The sequence below is a fragment of the Salmo salar genome, chromosome ssa10 (assembly GCF_905237065.1).
Source record: "Salmo salar chromosome ssa10, Ssal_v3.1, whole genome shotgun sequence".
Classification (NCBI taxonomy): Eukaryota; Metazoa; Chordata; class Actinopteri; order Salmoniformes; family Salmonidae; genus Salmo; species Salmo salar.
The window spans coordinates 106,368,765-106,387,324 of record NC_059451.1 but is presented as its reverse complement, the minus strand read 5'-3'; the positions used below and the strand labels follow the sequence as shown (position 1 = coordinate 106,387,324).

Sequence of the window (18,560 nt, the reverse complement as noted above, 5' to 3'; positions counted from 1 at the left end):
AAAAATTGTCAAAGACTCCGGCCACCCTAGTCATAGACTGTTCTCTCTGCTACCGCACGGCAAGCGCCTAGTCTAGGTCCAAGAGTCTTCTAAACAGCTTCTACCCCCAAGCTATAAGACTCCTGAACACCTAATCAAATGGCCACCCAGACTATTTGCAATGCCCCCCAGTACATCACATTTACACCGCTGCTACTCTCTGCTGTTATCATCAATGCATAGTCACTTTAATAACTCTACCTACAGTGGTTCCTCCTTTAAAAGTTGTGTCATACTGCAGCACACCTTGCGGGCTGCTGCAGCATTCTATGGCACATTATTTAATTGTCAGACATTTTTACGTTAATGGAAGTTAGTGCTAGTTTGACCACCAGAGGGCATCTTTGAGAAGCATTTGATAGTCTCCCATATTGGCATTACTAGAGAATTTAAAACCTTTTTTTGTAATAACATAGCACATGGGATTGATGAAGAAATTTGGCTTAATTATTTTGATTAATATTATGGTGTTTCTATTCTGAGAAAAACAAAAAACAAAACCCTCAGGGTTTCTGTTAGGATGGAATGGAAAATATTGCGCTGTACAACGTGACGGTCGGGGGTAGGCTACAGCATAAGACGATTGGAGGATTGTAAATTAATATCTAAGGGGCATAACATTTTCCCATCCTAATTGTAGTGTAACCAATACTCATTTCGCCTATGGTAGGCCTACAGTATATATAAATGTAAAAAAATTAAATGACGTGGCAATAATTACATTTAGAGGATTGGAGGACTCTAAATTAATATGTAAGTGGCATTTTCCGTTAGTGTCTGTGAAAATATCTAAGGGGCTTCTATATAATTCTAAATTAATTTATAATAATAATAATCGCTTTGTTTAAAAAGTAACGATATTTTGGAGATTTCGTTTTCCATTAACCTAGCGTGAGCGAGAAAAAGGCAATTCTTGAACATGGGGTGAGACATTCTCACTAATTTCTAAATAAAGCCAGTTTGTTATTTAGAATGATTTATTTGTGGAGAAATCTAATTTGCTTATATTGCTTATATTCCGTCAACAAATATATTTTAAGAATATCATGGAATATAACCGAACATTTTCATTTCTCCATGCTTGTCTCAGAGCAGCGTGAAACGGTTCTGAAATAGACGCCCACAGCGGGAAGGCATAAAAAAAAACGACAGTGAGCGAAATATAGCCCTGCTAATAGCCATAATGACGCTGTACAACGTGACCATGTGTGTTTGAAAGTGTCACGACTTCCACCAGGGGAGTCGGCGAGGTATGTTCCATGGGCAGAGATGGCCCAGAACTCGCTCCGCCACTCCTCAACGAACATTTCGCCTTTTCAGTGCGTGTTGGGGTACCAGCCGGTCCTGGTACCATGGCATCAGAGCCAGACCGAGGCTCCTGTGTTGGAGGATTGGGTACAGCGCTCGTGGGAGACCTGGGAGGCCATCCAGGAGCACCTCAACCGGGCCGAGGCCCGGCAGAAGACGAGCGCTGACCGCCACCGCATTGAGGCCCCAGTATTCACGCCTGGGGATCGGGTCTGGCTCTCGACCCGAAACCTGCCCGTCCGCCTGCCCTGCCGAAAGCTGGGTCCACGGTTTGTGGGGCCATTTAAAGTCCTGAGGAGGATAAACGAGGTGTGTTTAAGGTTACAGCTCCCCCGTTATTACCGTATTAACCCCTCGTTTCATGTGTCTCTCCTCAGGCCGGTGGTGGCTGGTCCGCTTCAAGAAGCTGAGGTACGGGAGGTCCCTCCGCCCCCCCCCTGGACATCAAGGGGGCCCCGGCGTACACGGTACGATCCATTCTGGATTCCAGGTGTCGGGTGAGGGGCCTGCAGTACCTCATGGATTGGGAGGGGTACGGTCCGGAGAAGAGATGCTGGGTGCCGGTGGGGGACGTCTTGGATCCTTCTCTGCTGAGTGAGTTTCACCGCCTCCATCCGGATCGCCCTGCACCTCGTCCTGCGGGTCATCCTCGAGGCCGGCGTCGGCACGCTGCGGGAGCCGCACGTCGGGGGGGGGTACTGTCATGACTTCCACCGAAGGTGACTCCTCTCCCTGTTTGGGCGGTGCTCAACGGTCGTCGTCACCGGCCTACTAGCTGCCACCGATCCCATTTTCCTTTTTCGTTTAGTACTGTCTGGTTTTACACACCTGTGTCTTGTTGTTGTACTGATTTCGGTTGGTTTATATTTCCCCGCTGCAGGTTAGGCTGTGTGCGGGATTGCTACTGATTTGTACTGTAAAGGGGTGCGTGCCTGCACCACGGGTTTTGTTTACCGTGAGACATTTTTGCTCGATTAGTTAACGGAGTCCAGGTTTCTCCTCTGTGTGTACTCAATCCATTCCCTGTGGGTGGATACTACATTTTGTGCAGTTTCCCTTTGTGGTTGTGCTGTTCCTTTGGGACCGCCTGTAATAAACATTTGTTTTCCTGGAACCGGTCTGCTCTCCTGCTCCTGATTCCACACACCCCCCCTCCGGCTAGAGGCACTGTTACAGAAAGAGTATTTTCCAGTAAGCAACAATTTGTTTGCCTTCATTAGACAACTTTGTTCCAATATTATTTTAGTTTGAACGTGCAGACTGGCACTAAGAACAGAACATCGGGAACGTTTCCCTAGTCAGCTCCATTATTAGTTACATTATTTTAGTTTGAACGTGCAGACTGGCACTAAGAACAGAACATCGGTGTCACGTCCTGACCAGCAGAGGGTGTTGTTGTGTAGTTTTGGTCAGGACGTGGCAGAGTATGTCTGTGTATGTGTGTTCTGGGTGTTGTATTTCTATGTGGGTCTGTGTGGCTCCCGATCAGGGACAGCTGGTTATCGTTGTTCCTGATTGGGAGTCATATAATTAGGAGTATGTTTGTCACTTGGGGTTGTGGGTGGTTGTGCTAACACTGCTAGTTTTTGGTATGTACGTAGCCTGTTAGCATGTTGTTGTTTTTTTGTTTATTGTTTTTCCCCGTAGATACTTTGCTCTTATATATTAAAAAGATGAGTATCTACATTTCACCTGCTGCAGTTTGGTCTCTTCAACACGGCTGTAATTATGACAATCGGGAACGTTTCCCTAGTCAGCTCCATTATTAGTTACATTATTTTAGTTTGAACGTGCAGACTGGCACTAAGAACAGAACATCGGGACCGTTTCCCTTGTCAGCTCCATTATTAGTGCAATGTTCCTTAAATATTTTGGAGATTTTCAAATAATGTAAAATAAGCGAGAAAAAGGCCATTCTTGAACATGGGGTGAGATATTGTTACAAATTTGTAAATAAAGCCAGTTTGTTATTTATAATTATTTATTTCTGTTTTTAGAGGGAGAAAACCCCAAAACGTAGTCATCTCATGGGTTTCCCCGTGAAGGCCAGCACAGGTATTGAACCAGCATCTGTAGCAACACAGCTTACACAGCTATGCAGTGCTTTAGAGCGTAGTGCCACTCAGGCGCTGTACAATGTGACCAGTCGGGATTGGCCTACAGTACTACAGTAAGAGCAAAATAATCCTAACAAAATCAAATAATAAAAACCTTAGTGTAACAACAGTTTTAGTAAGTAATTGTAATAAGGGTCATCTAAAGGAGACCAAAATGTGGCGTGTGAAGTGTTCATATTACTTTTAATGAAAACATTTAGCAAAATAACAAAACGACCAACAACAGTCCCGTCAGGTACAAACAACGAAACGGAAAACAACCACCGACAAAACCCCATGAAAAACAGGCTGCCTAAGTATGAATTCCAATCAGAGACAACGAAAAACACCTGCCTCTGATTGGAAACCATACCCGGCACCAACATAGAAAATACAACATAGACAACCCACATAGAAAACAGAAAACCCCAAATACATAGACAAAAACACCCCCCTGTCACGCCCTGACCAATCTACTATGGAAAATTGACCTCATACTAAGGTCAGAACGTGACAGTAATACTGAAGTCGTGCACAATTATCAGTTTCTATTTAGGTTTATGTCGCCCATTCTTTGTCAGTTAGAGACACAGTAGGACCCAAAAGCATAATCAGTGCTCTAACTCCCCCTTGCACTGGCCTGGAGCAATGAAGAGGTGACACAGGCTACCGTACAAAACCAAAAATGACCTCTAAGGCCCGTGGCGTAAGCTCGCAACTATTAAAAAGGAGGCTCCACTGTACATGTACATATTACCTCAACTAACCGGTGCACCCGCACATTGACACTGCACCGGTACCCCCCTGTATATAGTCTCGATATTGTTATTTTACTGCTGCTCTTTAATTACTTGTTACTTTTATTTCTTATTCTTATCCATATTTTTTAAAACTGCATTGTTGGTTAGGGGCTTGTAAGTAAGCATTTCACTGTAAGGTCTACACCTGTTGAATTCGGCCCATGTGACTAATACAATTTGATTTGATGGGATAATTAATGCTTAATTAACTCAGGAACCACACCTGTGTGGAAGCACCTGCTTTGAATACTTAGTATCCCTCATTTACTCAAGTGTTTCCTTTATTTTGGCAGTTACCTGTATGTCTGACCACTTAACCCTTGGCCCTAGAAGCGTTACTCTGAAGGTATACAACCTAAAATACTGCTTATGTCATGGTGACAGTGAACTACACTTAAGGCATTTTTGGTCATCTAGTCATGAATGAGGTCCTGGAGTTCTGGACATAAAACCACAGACCCTCTCCCATTGTCTGGCCATTTGTCTTGCTTTGTCCACAGTAATCTGAGCTGTGTTACCTGCAGTAGAAGTCATGTTCAGCTGTGCTTTGCTCTGCTCTGGGCTGTTCTGCTCCGGTCACAGACACTCATCATCTCTGTTTTTCCAGTGTCAAGGTTAGATGAGTGATGCTCCATGCATGAGCATTTCGATGGGAACAATATGTCCAATATCGCCTCTTCTCTCATAGGGGGAATTAAATTGATAAATAAATCAAACTTGCCTGTGGAATAATCTCATTGTCCCTTAGAGAGCCCCGCGTATCCCTTAACAGATGTAAGAAAACACATTGGCTACAGTGACCGGGGCCAAAGTAAAGGCTGGCCTGACCAGGAATTCCCACTCACGCTTTCTCCAATGTGTTAAAGCATTTAATTGCCAGAAAAAAGAATCATTTGTGATTTCATCTTAGAAGTGCTTCGGTAACCACAGACTGCGGGACTGGTACTTTTCTAGCTAAAGCAATATCCTCTAGCAGAAGAAGTAAAAACATTTCTATACGTTTAAATCACATGAGAAGCCAGATTTCATGGTTAAACGGTCATGGTACTTTTTTTACTGGCTTAAGTAATAAATTACCCTGTATTTGACCCTGCAATTGATGGGTCAAAGCGCAGGATAAGATTTTAGGAACCAATTAGCAGGATGGAGCTTTTTAAACTAGAACCCAGAAAATGATAACCATAACTGACCACAGTGGAATGTAACTCCTTTAAAAAGAAAGCACATAGATGGGCTCCTGAGTGGCGCAGCGGCCTAAGGCACTGCATCTGTTGCAATCTACTGCAGAGATAGCCTGCAGAGTTCTGTCCTACTATCCAGGTCTGTACCCAAACAATTTTAACTTCTACTTTTAAAAATCCATCTCTCTAAAAACAAGTCTCTCACCGTTGCCGCCTGCTATAGACCACCCTCGGCCCCCAGCTGTGCTCTGGACACCATATGTGAACTGATTGCCCCCCATCTATCTTCAGAGCTCGTGCTACTACGTGACCTAAACTGGGACATGCTTAACACCCCAGCCATCCTACAATCCAAGCTCGACGCCCTCAATCTCACACAAATTATTAATGAACCCACCAGGTACCACCCCAAAGCCGTAAACACTGGCACCCTCATAGATATCATCCTAACCAATTTGCCCTCTAAATACACCTCTGCTGTTTTCAACCAAGATCTCAGCGATCACTGCCTCATTGCCTGCATCCGTAATGGGCCTACGGTCAAACGACCTCCACTCATCACTGTCAAACGCTCCCTGAAACATTTCAGCGAGCAAGCCTTTCTAATCGACCTGGCCCTGGTATCCTGGAAGGATATTGACCTCATCCCGTCAGTAAATGCCTTCCTCACCATCTTAAATAAGCACGCCCAATTCAAGAAATGTAGAACCAGGAACAGATATAGACCTTGGTTCTCCCCAGACCTGACTGCCCTTAACCAACACAAAAACATCCTATGGCGTTCTGCATTAGCATCAAACAGCCCCTGTGATATTCAACTTTTCAGGGAAGTTAGAAACCAATATACACAGGCAGTTAGAAAAGCTAAGGCTAGCTTTTTCAAGCAGAAATTTGCTTCCTGCAACACAAATTCAAAAAAGTTCTGGGACATTGTAAAGTCCATGGAGAATAAGAACACCTCCTCCCAACTGCCCACTGCACTGAGGATAGGAAACTCTGTCACCACCGATAAACCCACTATAATTGAGAATTTCAATAAGCATTTCTCTACTGCAGTCAACAGCACTGCACCCCCCACAGCTACTCGCCCAAGCCTTCCCCATTTCTCCTTCTCCCAAATCCATTCAGCTGATGTTCTGAAAGAGCTGCAAAATCTGGACCCCTACAAATCAGCCGGGCTAGACAATCTGGACCCTTTCTTTCTAAAATTATCTGCCGAAATTATTGCAACCCCTATTACCAGCCTGTTCAACCTCTCTTTCGTGTCGTCTGAGATTCCCATAGATTGGAAAGCAGCTGCTGTCATCCCCCTCTTCAAAGGAGGGGACACTCTTGACCCAAATTGCTATAGACCTATATCCATCCTACCCTGCCTTTCTAAGGTCTTCGAAAGCCAAGTCAACAAACAGATTACCGACCATTTCGAATCCCACCGCACCTTCTCCGCTATGCAATCTGGTTTCAGAGCTGGTCATGGGTGCACCTCAGCCACGCTCAAGGTCCGAAACGATATCGTAACCGCCATCGATAAGAAACAATACTGTGCTGACGTTTTCATTGACCTGGCCAAAGCTTTCGACTCTGTCAATCACCACATCCTCATCGGCAGACTCAATAGCCTTGGTTTCTCAAATGATTGCATCGCCTGGTTCACCAACTACTTCTCTGATAGAGTTCAGTGTGTCAAATCGGAGGGCCTGTTGTCCGGATCTCTGGCAGTCTCTATGGGGGTGCCACAGGGTTCAATTCTTGGGCCAACTCTTTTCTCTGTATACATCAATGATGTCGCTCTTGCTGCTGGTGAGTCTCTGATCCACCTCTACGCAGATGACACCATTCTGTATACTTCTGGCCCTTCTTTGGACACTGTGTTAACAACCCTCCAGACGAGCTTCAATGCCATACAACTCTCCTTCCGTGGCCTCCAACTGCTCCTAAATACAAGTAAAACTAAATGCATGCTCTTCAACCGATCGCTGCCTGCACCTGCCCGCCTGTCCTGCATCACTACTCTGGATGGTTCTGACTTAGAATATGTGGACAACTACAAATACCTAGGTGTCTGGTTAGACTGTAAACTCTCCTTCCAGACTCACATCAAACATCTCCAATCCAAAGTTAAATCTAGAATTGGCTTCCTATTTGCAACAAAGCATCCTTCACTCATGCTGCCAAACATACCCTCATAAAACTGACCATCCTACCGATCCTGGACTTTGGCGATGTCATTTACAAAATAGCCTCCAATACCCTACTCAACAAACGGGATGCAGTCTATTACAGTGCCATCCGTTTTGTCACCAAAGCCCCATATACTACCCACCACTGCGACCTGTACGCTCTAGTTGGCTGGCCTTCGTTTCATACTCGTCGCCAAACCCACTGGCTCCAGGTCATCTACAAGACCCTGCTAGGTAAAATACCTCCTTATCTCCGCTCACTGGTCACCATAGCAGCACCCACCTGTAGCACACGCTCCATCAGGTATATCTCTCTGGTCACCCCCAAAGCCAATTCCTCCTTCGGCCATCTCTCTTTCCAGTTCTCTGCTGCCAATGACTGGAACGAACTAATAAAAATCTCTGAAACTGGAAACACTTATCTCCCTCACTGGCTATAAGCACCAGCTATCAGAGCAGCTCACAGATCACTGCACCTGTACATAGCCCATCTATAATTTAGCCCAAACAACTACCTCTTCCCCTACTGTATTTATTTATTTTATTTTGCTCCTTTGCACCCCATTATCTCTATTTCTACTTTGCACTTTGTTCTACTACAAATCTACCATTCCAGTGTTTTACTTGCTATATTGTATTTACTTTGCCACCATGGACTTTTTTGCCTTTACCTCCCTTATCTCACCTCATTTGCTCACATTGTACATAGACTTATACATAGACTTTTCTACTGTATTATTGACTGTATGTTTGTTTTACTCCATGTGTAACTCTGTGTTGTTGTATGTTGTCGAACTGATTTGCTTTATCTTGGCCAGGTCGCAATTGTAAATTAGAACTTGTTCTCAACTAGCCTACCTGGTTAAATAAAGGTGAAATAAAATAAAAATAAAAAAATAAAAGAAAAAAATCTAGATGCAAGAGGTGTCACTAGAGTCCCTGGTTTGAATCCAGGTTGTATCACATCTGGCTGTGATTGGGAGTCCCATAAGGCAGCGAACATTTGGCCCAGCGTCGTCAATTCCATCAATACTGTCAAAACTATTTATTAAAAAAAATATATACATTTGAATATTTGTAGCTACTTTTTAAGTTAATACCTGCAGTCAACTTGTGCAATACTTTAGGAGATTAAACGTATCATAGCTCCCCAGAACAATTGAGCCAGTCACGTGTTTGTTTGTAAATAGGACAACGGGAGAATGCTGGAGCTGCTGAGTCCATTGCGTTCTATATCTATCGACAAGTCTCATAAGCTGATGAAGTTACACTTGTATGCAATTCACTATTCAATGTTTTCCATCAGATATATTATAATGGCTTTCTGCCAGAAGTCAAAGAGCTCTGGATGAGTTATCTGTACAGTTGCCATTTTTTCCCCTGTGCTTCCGACTAGCATTTTTTTCTCCTCTGTTCTTCTCCCTTCTACTCCATGTACATATGCTGCTCTTCTTTCAGAGAAGCATGCATCACAACTTTGTCCATTTGCACAATTTCTCTCATTCACTTTCGCTTGTAAATGTCTACACTCACTGAAAATGACATTCGGTAGCTACTAGCTATGCTTGTATATGTATAACTTTATGAGCTGGATTTGCCTGGTCTTTGTAATGAGTTTTGTTCTTTTTTGCTCATTAGCATTTAGCTAACAGCGTTTATGTGATTTCGCTATTAGTTTGTTCAAATTTGGTTAGCATTCTGGTAATAGAGGCCTGATGGGCTTTTCTTGTGTTTTTAGCGACCCCTTGTGTGATATGCCGGTAATACCGTGAATCCTGGGATGAGTGACGACCGGTATGACGATATGAAAATCTGGATAACGCCAAAGCCTAGTTGGTTGTCTGATTTGCAACTCTGTACTTCACCATAATATTTGGGTGTGTGGTGCATGTGTGTGTGACAGAGAGAGAGAATGAAAGAGTGAGAGCAAGAACGAGAGAGCGCGAGAGGGAGAGAGAAGGGGGTGCGACAGTGTGTAAACGTGTTTTAGGGATTGATTTAATCAAACTGTCTTGAGGAAGACTAATTGAAACCAGCTGTCTGGGAAGAAAGAATCAGGGGAAGTAAAAGCTGAGACCCCTGGAGGAGAACACCTCTGGCTCCTTGGACTGAACACAACGAAATACCATCACAGGCTAGGCCTTTATATCCTCAGCCACTTGCACATGAAAGATAATGGTGTGCAAGGACTCCTGGGTAGGGATTCTACTGCTCTTCGTTTTCTTCCTGCTTTTCCTTTTAGTCCTTCTCCAGTCGAACTTCAAAAGATCCCCGCCCCAGCGACCCTCCACCCCCCTACACCAAACCTTTCCTCTGGCATGTAGTTGTAATGGAAGCATCACCAGATGTGGAGTATATTAGCCGTACCTCAGAAGAAACAGCTGCTTAAAGCCATGGGAGTATGATGAGGAGGGAGCAATGACTGGCCATAAACCTACTTTATGCCACTGTAAATAGAAAGCATAGGGACCATATCTAATTGGCCTGGCAAACATAAAGACTACAGATGCTGTAATTTTATGGTGACCAAAGCAGGCCTCTGATAGGTTGGTCCCTGGACAGAAGGAGAAGGGGAGGGTTGAGGCACCAAAGCCCTTGAGTTAAGCCAATCGTCCAGTCCTAAGTAAAGTCAACGGACAAGTGGACTTTATATAATATGAAAATGCCAGTGCTTGAAAGTCAAGCTAAGTCAACCAATCACAAATGAAGATAGACAGGAACATTGTCCGAGAGAACAAAGGGTAATACCGGGGAAAATGGATGAACATCCTCAATCATTACCTAGCCTCCACTGTAAGCAAGCCAAATGGCAAGGGAGGCATCCCAACAATGTGACTGCATTGGGCTGAAACAGCCTCTGTTTTTGGACTTGGATGCATCAAATGCATGTTTACATATTTGTGGATGCCAAGAGACTAAAATGTAAATATTATAATGATGATCTGTTGCTGAAATAGACAAGTACATAGGAAAGCCAATCATCTTGCTGCTCCGAGGGCAAATGTATAGCCAGAGCCATGTATAGCTCATTATCAATAAAATGTCACAATACGGGTGCAGATCGTTCAATTTGGCTGCTGGGGGGCAAGGAAACCCCCACCTCGACTAAAACCATTGACAACTACGTACCGTTTTCAAGGGATTGTTAAATAAATGTTATGACTATTTGGTTTTAATATCATAATATCTGGAAGAGCATTCCACATTTAGCTCTATCATCAGAGTTATACAGCAAGTAACTGCATGCTTTTCATGATCACTAAACATCAATTGATCATGTAATTTCAGATACGTGAGGGTAGCCTATCCATGTAGCGAAGCAACATGTGTCATTTAGCTTGCTTCATTAGAGATTAGGCTTTTAGAAAGAGCTTGACATCGGCAAGTCCTCGTCGTGGTAAAGTTGTCAGTCGGACTAATGTCATTACCACTAGATGGCAAGCAAATCAAATAATATTTTAGCCATATAGCCATCTAGTTTATCCCCTGAAAGTTAGCTTGTTAACTAGCCATATTGACATGATCTGTTATTAGCTAGATAGCCCCCCAGCAGGCAAAACACTGTGATGTTTTATTGATAACAACCTATTTAGACAGTTGGGCCAATGTTGTTTCTGCATGATGAACCATTTACATGACACTACAACATTCTATGGCAGCCATGTTAGCTCCCCATTAACATTACATGGGGAATATTTAAACAATGCTATGTAACTGAATGTATAGAATCAGAACAATATTCTAAAATGTGGCCTAACTCTCTAAATATATTGCTCTGATCTCAGCCAATGTTCTGACCTTATTGTGGTTCTCACACTTCAAGCATCACAAAGAAGAAGTATTCTAACTTTAGATAGTATTTTCACCAGTAAGGTTGGATAGCTTGCATCACTTCAACACCAACTACATTATGCTCTTTCCTTTTTCCAGTTTGCTGTGGTAGGACATCATTGTGAAGACGAATTAGTTCTTAATTGACATGCCTGGTTAAATAAAGGTTAAAATAAATGCAAAATAAATAGAATAACTGTGTTACATACAACAATCACAGTGTCTTCACAGCGGGGACTGTCTGGGGGTCTATACTATTAGTAGCACTGAGTTATTGAAATGAGTTTCACACTTTACCTTCCCCTCTTTGGTGTACGGTCTCTATCAATGCATTTAGTTGAACTATGACAATAATGAGGATTGTGCTGCTCTAAGAGGGTGGGAGTTTGAGACTCATAAATACAAGATAGTCCATTGAAGCCAGACAGATATTTGAATGCATTCAAACAAATATTCAAAGTTTTTACTCACTACCATTACATAAACATAGTGGGTAAACCGTGTAAATTGTGTATTTTGTACGTTTGTATCTACAGGAAACATTTCCGTTGGCTGAATCAAACATCAATGTCGGTTGACACTATCCAGACACACTTTGATTGTTCCTTGACAAGTGAATTCTTTCAATCAGGAACTAACATTAAGACCACAGAAGCCAAACATTCTTTCTCCCACTGCAGTTCAAACAAGTCAAATCTGTGTTGTCAAACAATAGCCTACTCAACTATTTGGGTCTATTAATTATCCAGTCACCAAAGCCCTGTGACTAAGTGTTATTATCATTATTCCTTTCAATCTGACCACCCTAAAATGGCCCTGGCCCCTCCTTTGAAGTCCCTGATTGATGCTGCACACACAAACCTTACAGCTCAGGACAACTTAACCCATGTCTTTCTGTCTTTCTCGAAACTCCGATGACTCTTTTGACAATAAAGGCCATTATGAGGAAACAGGCAAGACAGTGATTGGCCAGAGTGCCACCCAGCCAGTAATTGTCCAGAGAGCCACATAGCCAGTGATTGGCCAAAGAGCCACATAGCCAGTGATTGCCCAGAGAGCCACATAGCCAGTGATTGTCCAGAGAGCCACATAGCCAGTGATTGCCCAGAGAGCCACATAGCCAGTGATTGCCCAGAGAGTCATTTAGCCAGTGATTGTCCAGAGAGCCACCCAGCCAGTGATTGGCCAAAGAGCCACCGGCCAGAGAGCCACCCAGCCAGTGATTGGCCAGAGAGCCACCCAGCCAGTGATTGCCCAGAGAGTCATTTAGCCAGTGATTGTCCAGAGAGCCACCCAGCCAGTGATTGGCCAAAGAGCCACCGGCCAGAGAGCCACCCAGCCAGTGATTGGCCAGAGAGCCACCCAGCCAGTGATTGGCCAGAGAGCCACCCAGCCAGTGATTCAGACAGTGTCCATCATGTTGAGTAATAAAGGGTGATTAAAGGTTGATATACTCACGTTGGGTCTTATGCTGGCTGCCCGTCCGTAATACTTCTCAGCTGCATCATTGAGACTGGCTTGTCTGCAAAGGAAAGCAAAAAAAAGACAATCATCACTTATTTCTTCGAACTTCAGAGGGTTCAGAGGAGACCCTGACCTCTGTCTGTTTACTGCTGCTCCGGGGTCAGTGAGGACAGGCTGAGGAGAGAATGTCGTGTCGAAATTAGAGGAGTCAATGAATCAGGCAGTTTGTTTCCAGGCCTTTCAGCAGACAGCCCCCCATGTTGAGTGGTTGTTTTCATTATATACGGGGTTGTGACCTTTGTGTCATGAGCTTTGACCTGTGTGTCATTAAAATAGGCATCTCATCATCCACTGCCTTAGTAAGAACAAACATAACTTCAAAGGCTAGTCCCCTGTCTTCTGTGTAAAAATATCTGTTGTTTTTGGTACTGAAGGTCAGTGGGATTGGGAGGATTTGAAGCCTAGGAAGAAGATCGTCACAAAATTCCATGTCAAATAATTTGCACGTTTAAAGTATTTCTTACAACAAAATTGGCCACATACGATTATCATATCTAATCAAATTGTAAAGGACGCCACAAATACAACAAATCATACAATGAAAGACAGTGAAAAACACATTTTAAGGTAAAGGCACCTCTAGACAGATGGTCCTCCTGCGAATCCCAGAAGACTACAAATATTTAAAGTCTGTAGACGCTCCAATGAAAACTCCAGTCAAAACAAGAATGTCTTCCATATGCTCATCTCCGTGTACAATACACCATGCCAGTACGCTTAGATTACCATCGTACCTGACTGTGTGACTCTTTCCCTTTGGCCAAGAGCTTTTCCGTTTATTCATATTCCTATAAACCAGGAATCATTTTTACAACCTGCAGCTGCATTTCACTGATGGTAGCAATTGTCTCATTGCAAACAGTTTAACTTTGACACAGTCAAGGACGGAGTCAAGGACGGCTGGCTCCGGAGCCCTGAGTCGTAATGATGAAAGCGAGACCATCTGAACTGAACTGGGCTTCCATTAAGCCTGTCTGATCTTATTATGGTACCCTCCTCCATATGGCAGCGATATACAGACATTTTCATATTCCACAACTAGCATGACAACACCATACCTGAGTAATCTCTAAACCCAGAACGAAATCTCATAGGATGTCAATAGAGCTAATACCTGAGCTACATGTCATACCGTAGAGCATAAGTGCTGTCCTATTCCTGTTGAACTGTCATCACAATATGACATGATTGAGGCAAGAGAAGCAGTTTTGGTAAATGTGCTATCTTAATCTTATGTCAGTCTGCATTATTAGCATACAGCATGTGATTCTAATAATAGCAAAAACAGTTTTATCCGACAATGACATTTAAATCACCCCAATTGCAGCTGTAGGGCTTTCCCCTCATGAAATGTTAATTCTGCCAAATCAGTCAATCACATTTCAGATGCTAAAACAGTTTGTACGTCATAAGGTTAGAGAACGGGTCATTGTGTATTCTTAGGACGGTTAAACTAAACTAAATATACATACAAAAACAAATGACTCCAAGAAATGACACTTGATACCCTTGTGGCTCGTTTCAAAACAAACAGACCATTAAGCTCCATATGTGACCAACATTGCCGTTAAGCCACAGTGGTAATGGCTGGTCACAGACATGGGGAGTGGATGCTTTCCCTGTGAGCTAACACCAGTGGTGGGGTGAATGAGTCTCTATGGTGTGAACTGATATGATATATGTTTTGGACAGACACGACATGATCAAACTCAAGAAGAATGACTGATGTATAGGATCACAGTTTTGTCTTCTGCATCTGTCATACTGTATCTGCAGCACTAATGAGGGTGGAGAATCACTGAGACTCATTGAGAATCATTACTCAGTGCAGACAGCACTGCCTCACTCAAATAATTATTGATACACTTTAGTTCAAGGCCTTTGTGTAGGAGGTGTGGGAACTGGTGTGTGTCCTCACAATGAAACCTCAAACACCCTGTCTTTATTCAACTCCAGGAAGCAGAGCCCAAACTAAAACCTCTATTAAGCAGCAAGAATGATCATTTGTAAAGTTGAATAAACAAATGCCTCACACTAAATGACCATCATACAAGCAGTATTACTTCTTTGCTCAACAATAACTATTTGCATAACTTCAATGAACTGTTTAATCAATAGCCTTTAAAAAGTAACTTAAATAGTGCCCCATACCAAAAATCCAGAAAATATTCAGTTACAAAAAATGTACAGTAATGACAAAGATGGGTTTGTTGTCTAACTGTGACCGTAACCATGTGTTGCGATAACGGCAAATCATATTCAGAATTGAATATTGTCTCAAGAATGAATCTAATTCTATTTCATTTTCAGGTCTATAAACACATCATTATCAGACTGGAGAACTGCCACACCATTGTCACCAGACAAACAAGATCTTTAATGTGAGTGGCAAAGGATTGCCTGTGGATAGTGGGTTGTGAAAGCTCAACAAGCACAATGGGAGAAAACAACCTAAACTTCTGCCTTCGGTTAGACCCGTCCTCTGAGATACAGCTGTTGGGAAGAGAGGGGAGAGAGGAGAACTAGAAGAGCCCGGAGAGGATGAGACGGAGGGAATATAAGGATAATGAGTGAACAAAAATAAATAACTCCCTGGATGAAACGATGTTGGACCATATTTTACATCAGCAACACGACCGCTGAGCCTTCTGCCCTTGAGCCTTGATAGTCGGTCCTCTAAATGTGCTTTATTAACCCGGTGCAGACGCACAGACACACAAATCACACGGCTGACACTACACATTACTTCATTTAAAAAATACTGATGACTTAATTAACTAATTGTTTCAGCAACAACCGTCAGTGTACGATCTGTGTACTAACAACATCTAGCCCATCTGTCTCGTGCAACAAGACACACGTTACTCAATTGTTCCTTGTTCCTTCTGTCAAACAGGTCTGGGTTTCCAGAACAGTGATGTGACACCACATAGCCTGGCTTGCAGAGGGATTTGAGCACTTAAAGGGCAGCATTAGCACATTCCCCTGGGAGTTAGCACTCAGCCAACCTTCCTCTCCCTTTCCTTTGCCTCGCCTCGCCTCGTCTGCTGGCTGCTGCCACTGATCTGTAAACCCGGACGAAGGTTTGGAATAACGTGCTGATTGTTTAAAGAAGGCCGGGGGAAATGGATAGCGAGGAAGTAAACTTGTCAAAGACCAAGAGCCCCAGAGAGCAATAAGAGAAGTTTGCACATCTTAAAGTCGACTCCTCCCCACCCTTTCCCTCCCCTATTCAGATTCACTAGTATCCCCCACCAACCGAGGGCCTTCCACATCTTGGTTCCAAGACAAACACATAAAGAACATGAGTTCCAGAGGAGAGAGACCCCATGCCAGCGTGGCAGTGGGGAGCCCTCAATGAGTCCAGCCTGAGACCCTCTTTAACAGCCAGGGGTCCTGACCCTGGAAGAGGCTCTGTAAAGCATGGACGGCTGGGATGCTGCTGGTGCACATCCCCCTGGATCATAGTGCTGTGCAGTGGGACACCTTGTGAAAACCAGCTGGATAAAGACATTATACACAGCTGCATGACATGGCCTCTTTCTGTCTTTGGTCAAGAAAGTGAACCCGAAGCACAATGATTCAAGACATCGCATTAACTGTTTTAGTAGTCGAAATTTCCCACAGCCAGCAGTAGTAATCCTCACACAGAAAACCCCTGATTAACCATGGTAAGTCTTAACAAGGGAAATCTCCAAACTAGGAAATATAATATTGTTGGCTCTAGTAATCCTCTCTCAGTCTGTGTGGCATATTCTTAATTGGCATGTTCCTCTATTTACAAATTTGCACTTGTGCCTTGAAACACAGCACCTTGCAGCTTCCAGGAGAGCTGTGAGACAGACGCCATGCTGCTGAACTTTGCTCTGGTTGAAACTGGCTCCGCATGAATAAGACAGAAACAGCAGAGGGAGCGCAGAGGCAGGCACGTAGCCGCGCGCCGCACTAAGACAAGACGGCAGCTCCCTGGCTACCGCTTGCTGCAGTAGAGAAGGGGATTACAGCAGCTGGCCAAGTAAATCACACTGGCAGAGGAAAGCTGTAAGCCCTGGAATAAAGCATATAGACAGTAGATGCTCTCCCTCCTTCCCCCAGCCCTTGTCCCCTCCCTCCTCCAGCCCTTGTCCCCTCTCTCCCTCTCAGTGTGTCTGTCCCATACAACACTCACCTGAGCATGTGGGCTGCGCTGAAGACCACATCAAACTCCCCGCTGTCCAGACGAGCTGCCTTCTCCGCCATCTCAGCCGCTTCCAGCAGACGAGACTCCTCCAACAAAAACTGACCTGGGAGCAGCCAGAGGGGGAAAGGAAAGGGAAGGAGAGAGAACAGGAACACCATGTTAAAACGCGGTGTGTAGATGTACTCCTAGAGAGGGATGAATAGTGGCTGGGAATATTGCCTTTGGCCAGGGGAGATAGGCAAGCCTCTGTCAGCCCTAAGAGTGATTTGCTGAAACACAAGATACGAGTGGAGCGTACCATCACTCTTTGGCCATCACTCAGGCCCATTTGTCCAATTAGTAGGGTTGTGATAGGAATGTTTCTCTTACATGTGCGTTAGGCCTGGCTGGAGATCTGAGTTCTGTACGTCTGAGGTGCAGCTGAAATGTAGAGCAGGGCGTTTGTAGACCTCCCTAATGACGCTAGAGTGTGGACCCCTGAAGGAGTCACGAACTGGGAGGAATTAATAGTCTGTTGATTTTGGTGGACTCCACTACTGTACCATGCTTCCAAACCACTGGGTGAAACCAAGTATATTTTCCTAAATAGCTGTGAATGTAGACCTTGCTACAGGCCTTATGTGAAGGAAAGACTGATTCGCCCCTGACTGATTACCAATGTATTGCAGAGCACCTACAGCTTAGAAACACTGCAATGGCAGGGGATAGATTTCAATATGTCAACTCTTATTTTATTGGAGTGGTTAAGAATATGTAAGAGCAATTCCTTCAAATATCAAGATATGAAAAAAATGATTTCAATTTACGAATGATCGATCATAATGTATGTAACCACAAATTCTTCTACTGGCACTCCCTCTCAAACGCACATTTCAAAGAGGAAACTTGAAGTGACTTAGTATCAAATAAAATAAAATGTGATTTGTCACATGCTTGATTAAGGTAGAAATGTACATATAGGTAGGGATAAAGTGACTAACCAACGGGATAGATGATAAACAGTAGCAACAGCATATGTGATATTTAAATTTTTAATTTTACCTTTATTTAACTAGGCAAGTCAGTTAAGAACAAATTCTTATTTTCAAAGACGGCCTAGGAACAGTGGGTTAACTGCCTTGTTCAGGGGCAGAACGACATATTTTTACCTTGTCAGCTCGGGGATTCCAACTTGCAACCTTTCGGTTACTAGCCCAACGTCAATGCAGAAATTCCGGTTAGCTATTGGTTAACTATTTATCTAACTATTTAGCAGTCTTAGAAGCTGTTCAGGGTCCTGTTGGTTCCAGACTTGGTGCATCGGTACTGCTTGCTGTGCAGTAGCAGAGAGAACAGTCTATGACTTGGGTGGCTGGAGTCTGACAATTTTTAAGGCCTTCCTCTGACACCGCCTGGTATAGAGGTCCTGGTTGACAGGGGGT

The 18,560-nt window shown here is 43.7% G+C and overlaps 1 protein-coding gene across 1 annotated transcript in view; it reads right to left on the bottom strand.

The window, feature by feature from the left end:
- Nucleotides 1-18,560, bottom strand: part of LOC106561381 (protein O-mannosyl-transferase TMTC2) — a 192,744-nt gene that overhangs the window by 13,004 nt on the left and 161,180 nt on the right. The window contains exons 10-11 of the mRNA XM_014125269.2: nucleotides 17,128-17,242; nucleotides 12,894-12,957 (exon numbers count right to left, since the gene is read on the bottom strand). Of these exons, the coding sequence (XP_013980744.2) occupies nucleotides 12,894-12,957; nucleotides 17,128-17,242 (179 nt within the window). The remainder of the gene's footprint in view (nucleotides 1-12,893; nucleotides 12,958-17,127; nucleotides 17,243-18,560) is intronic.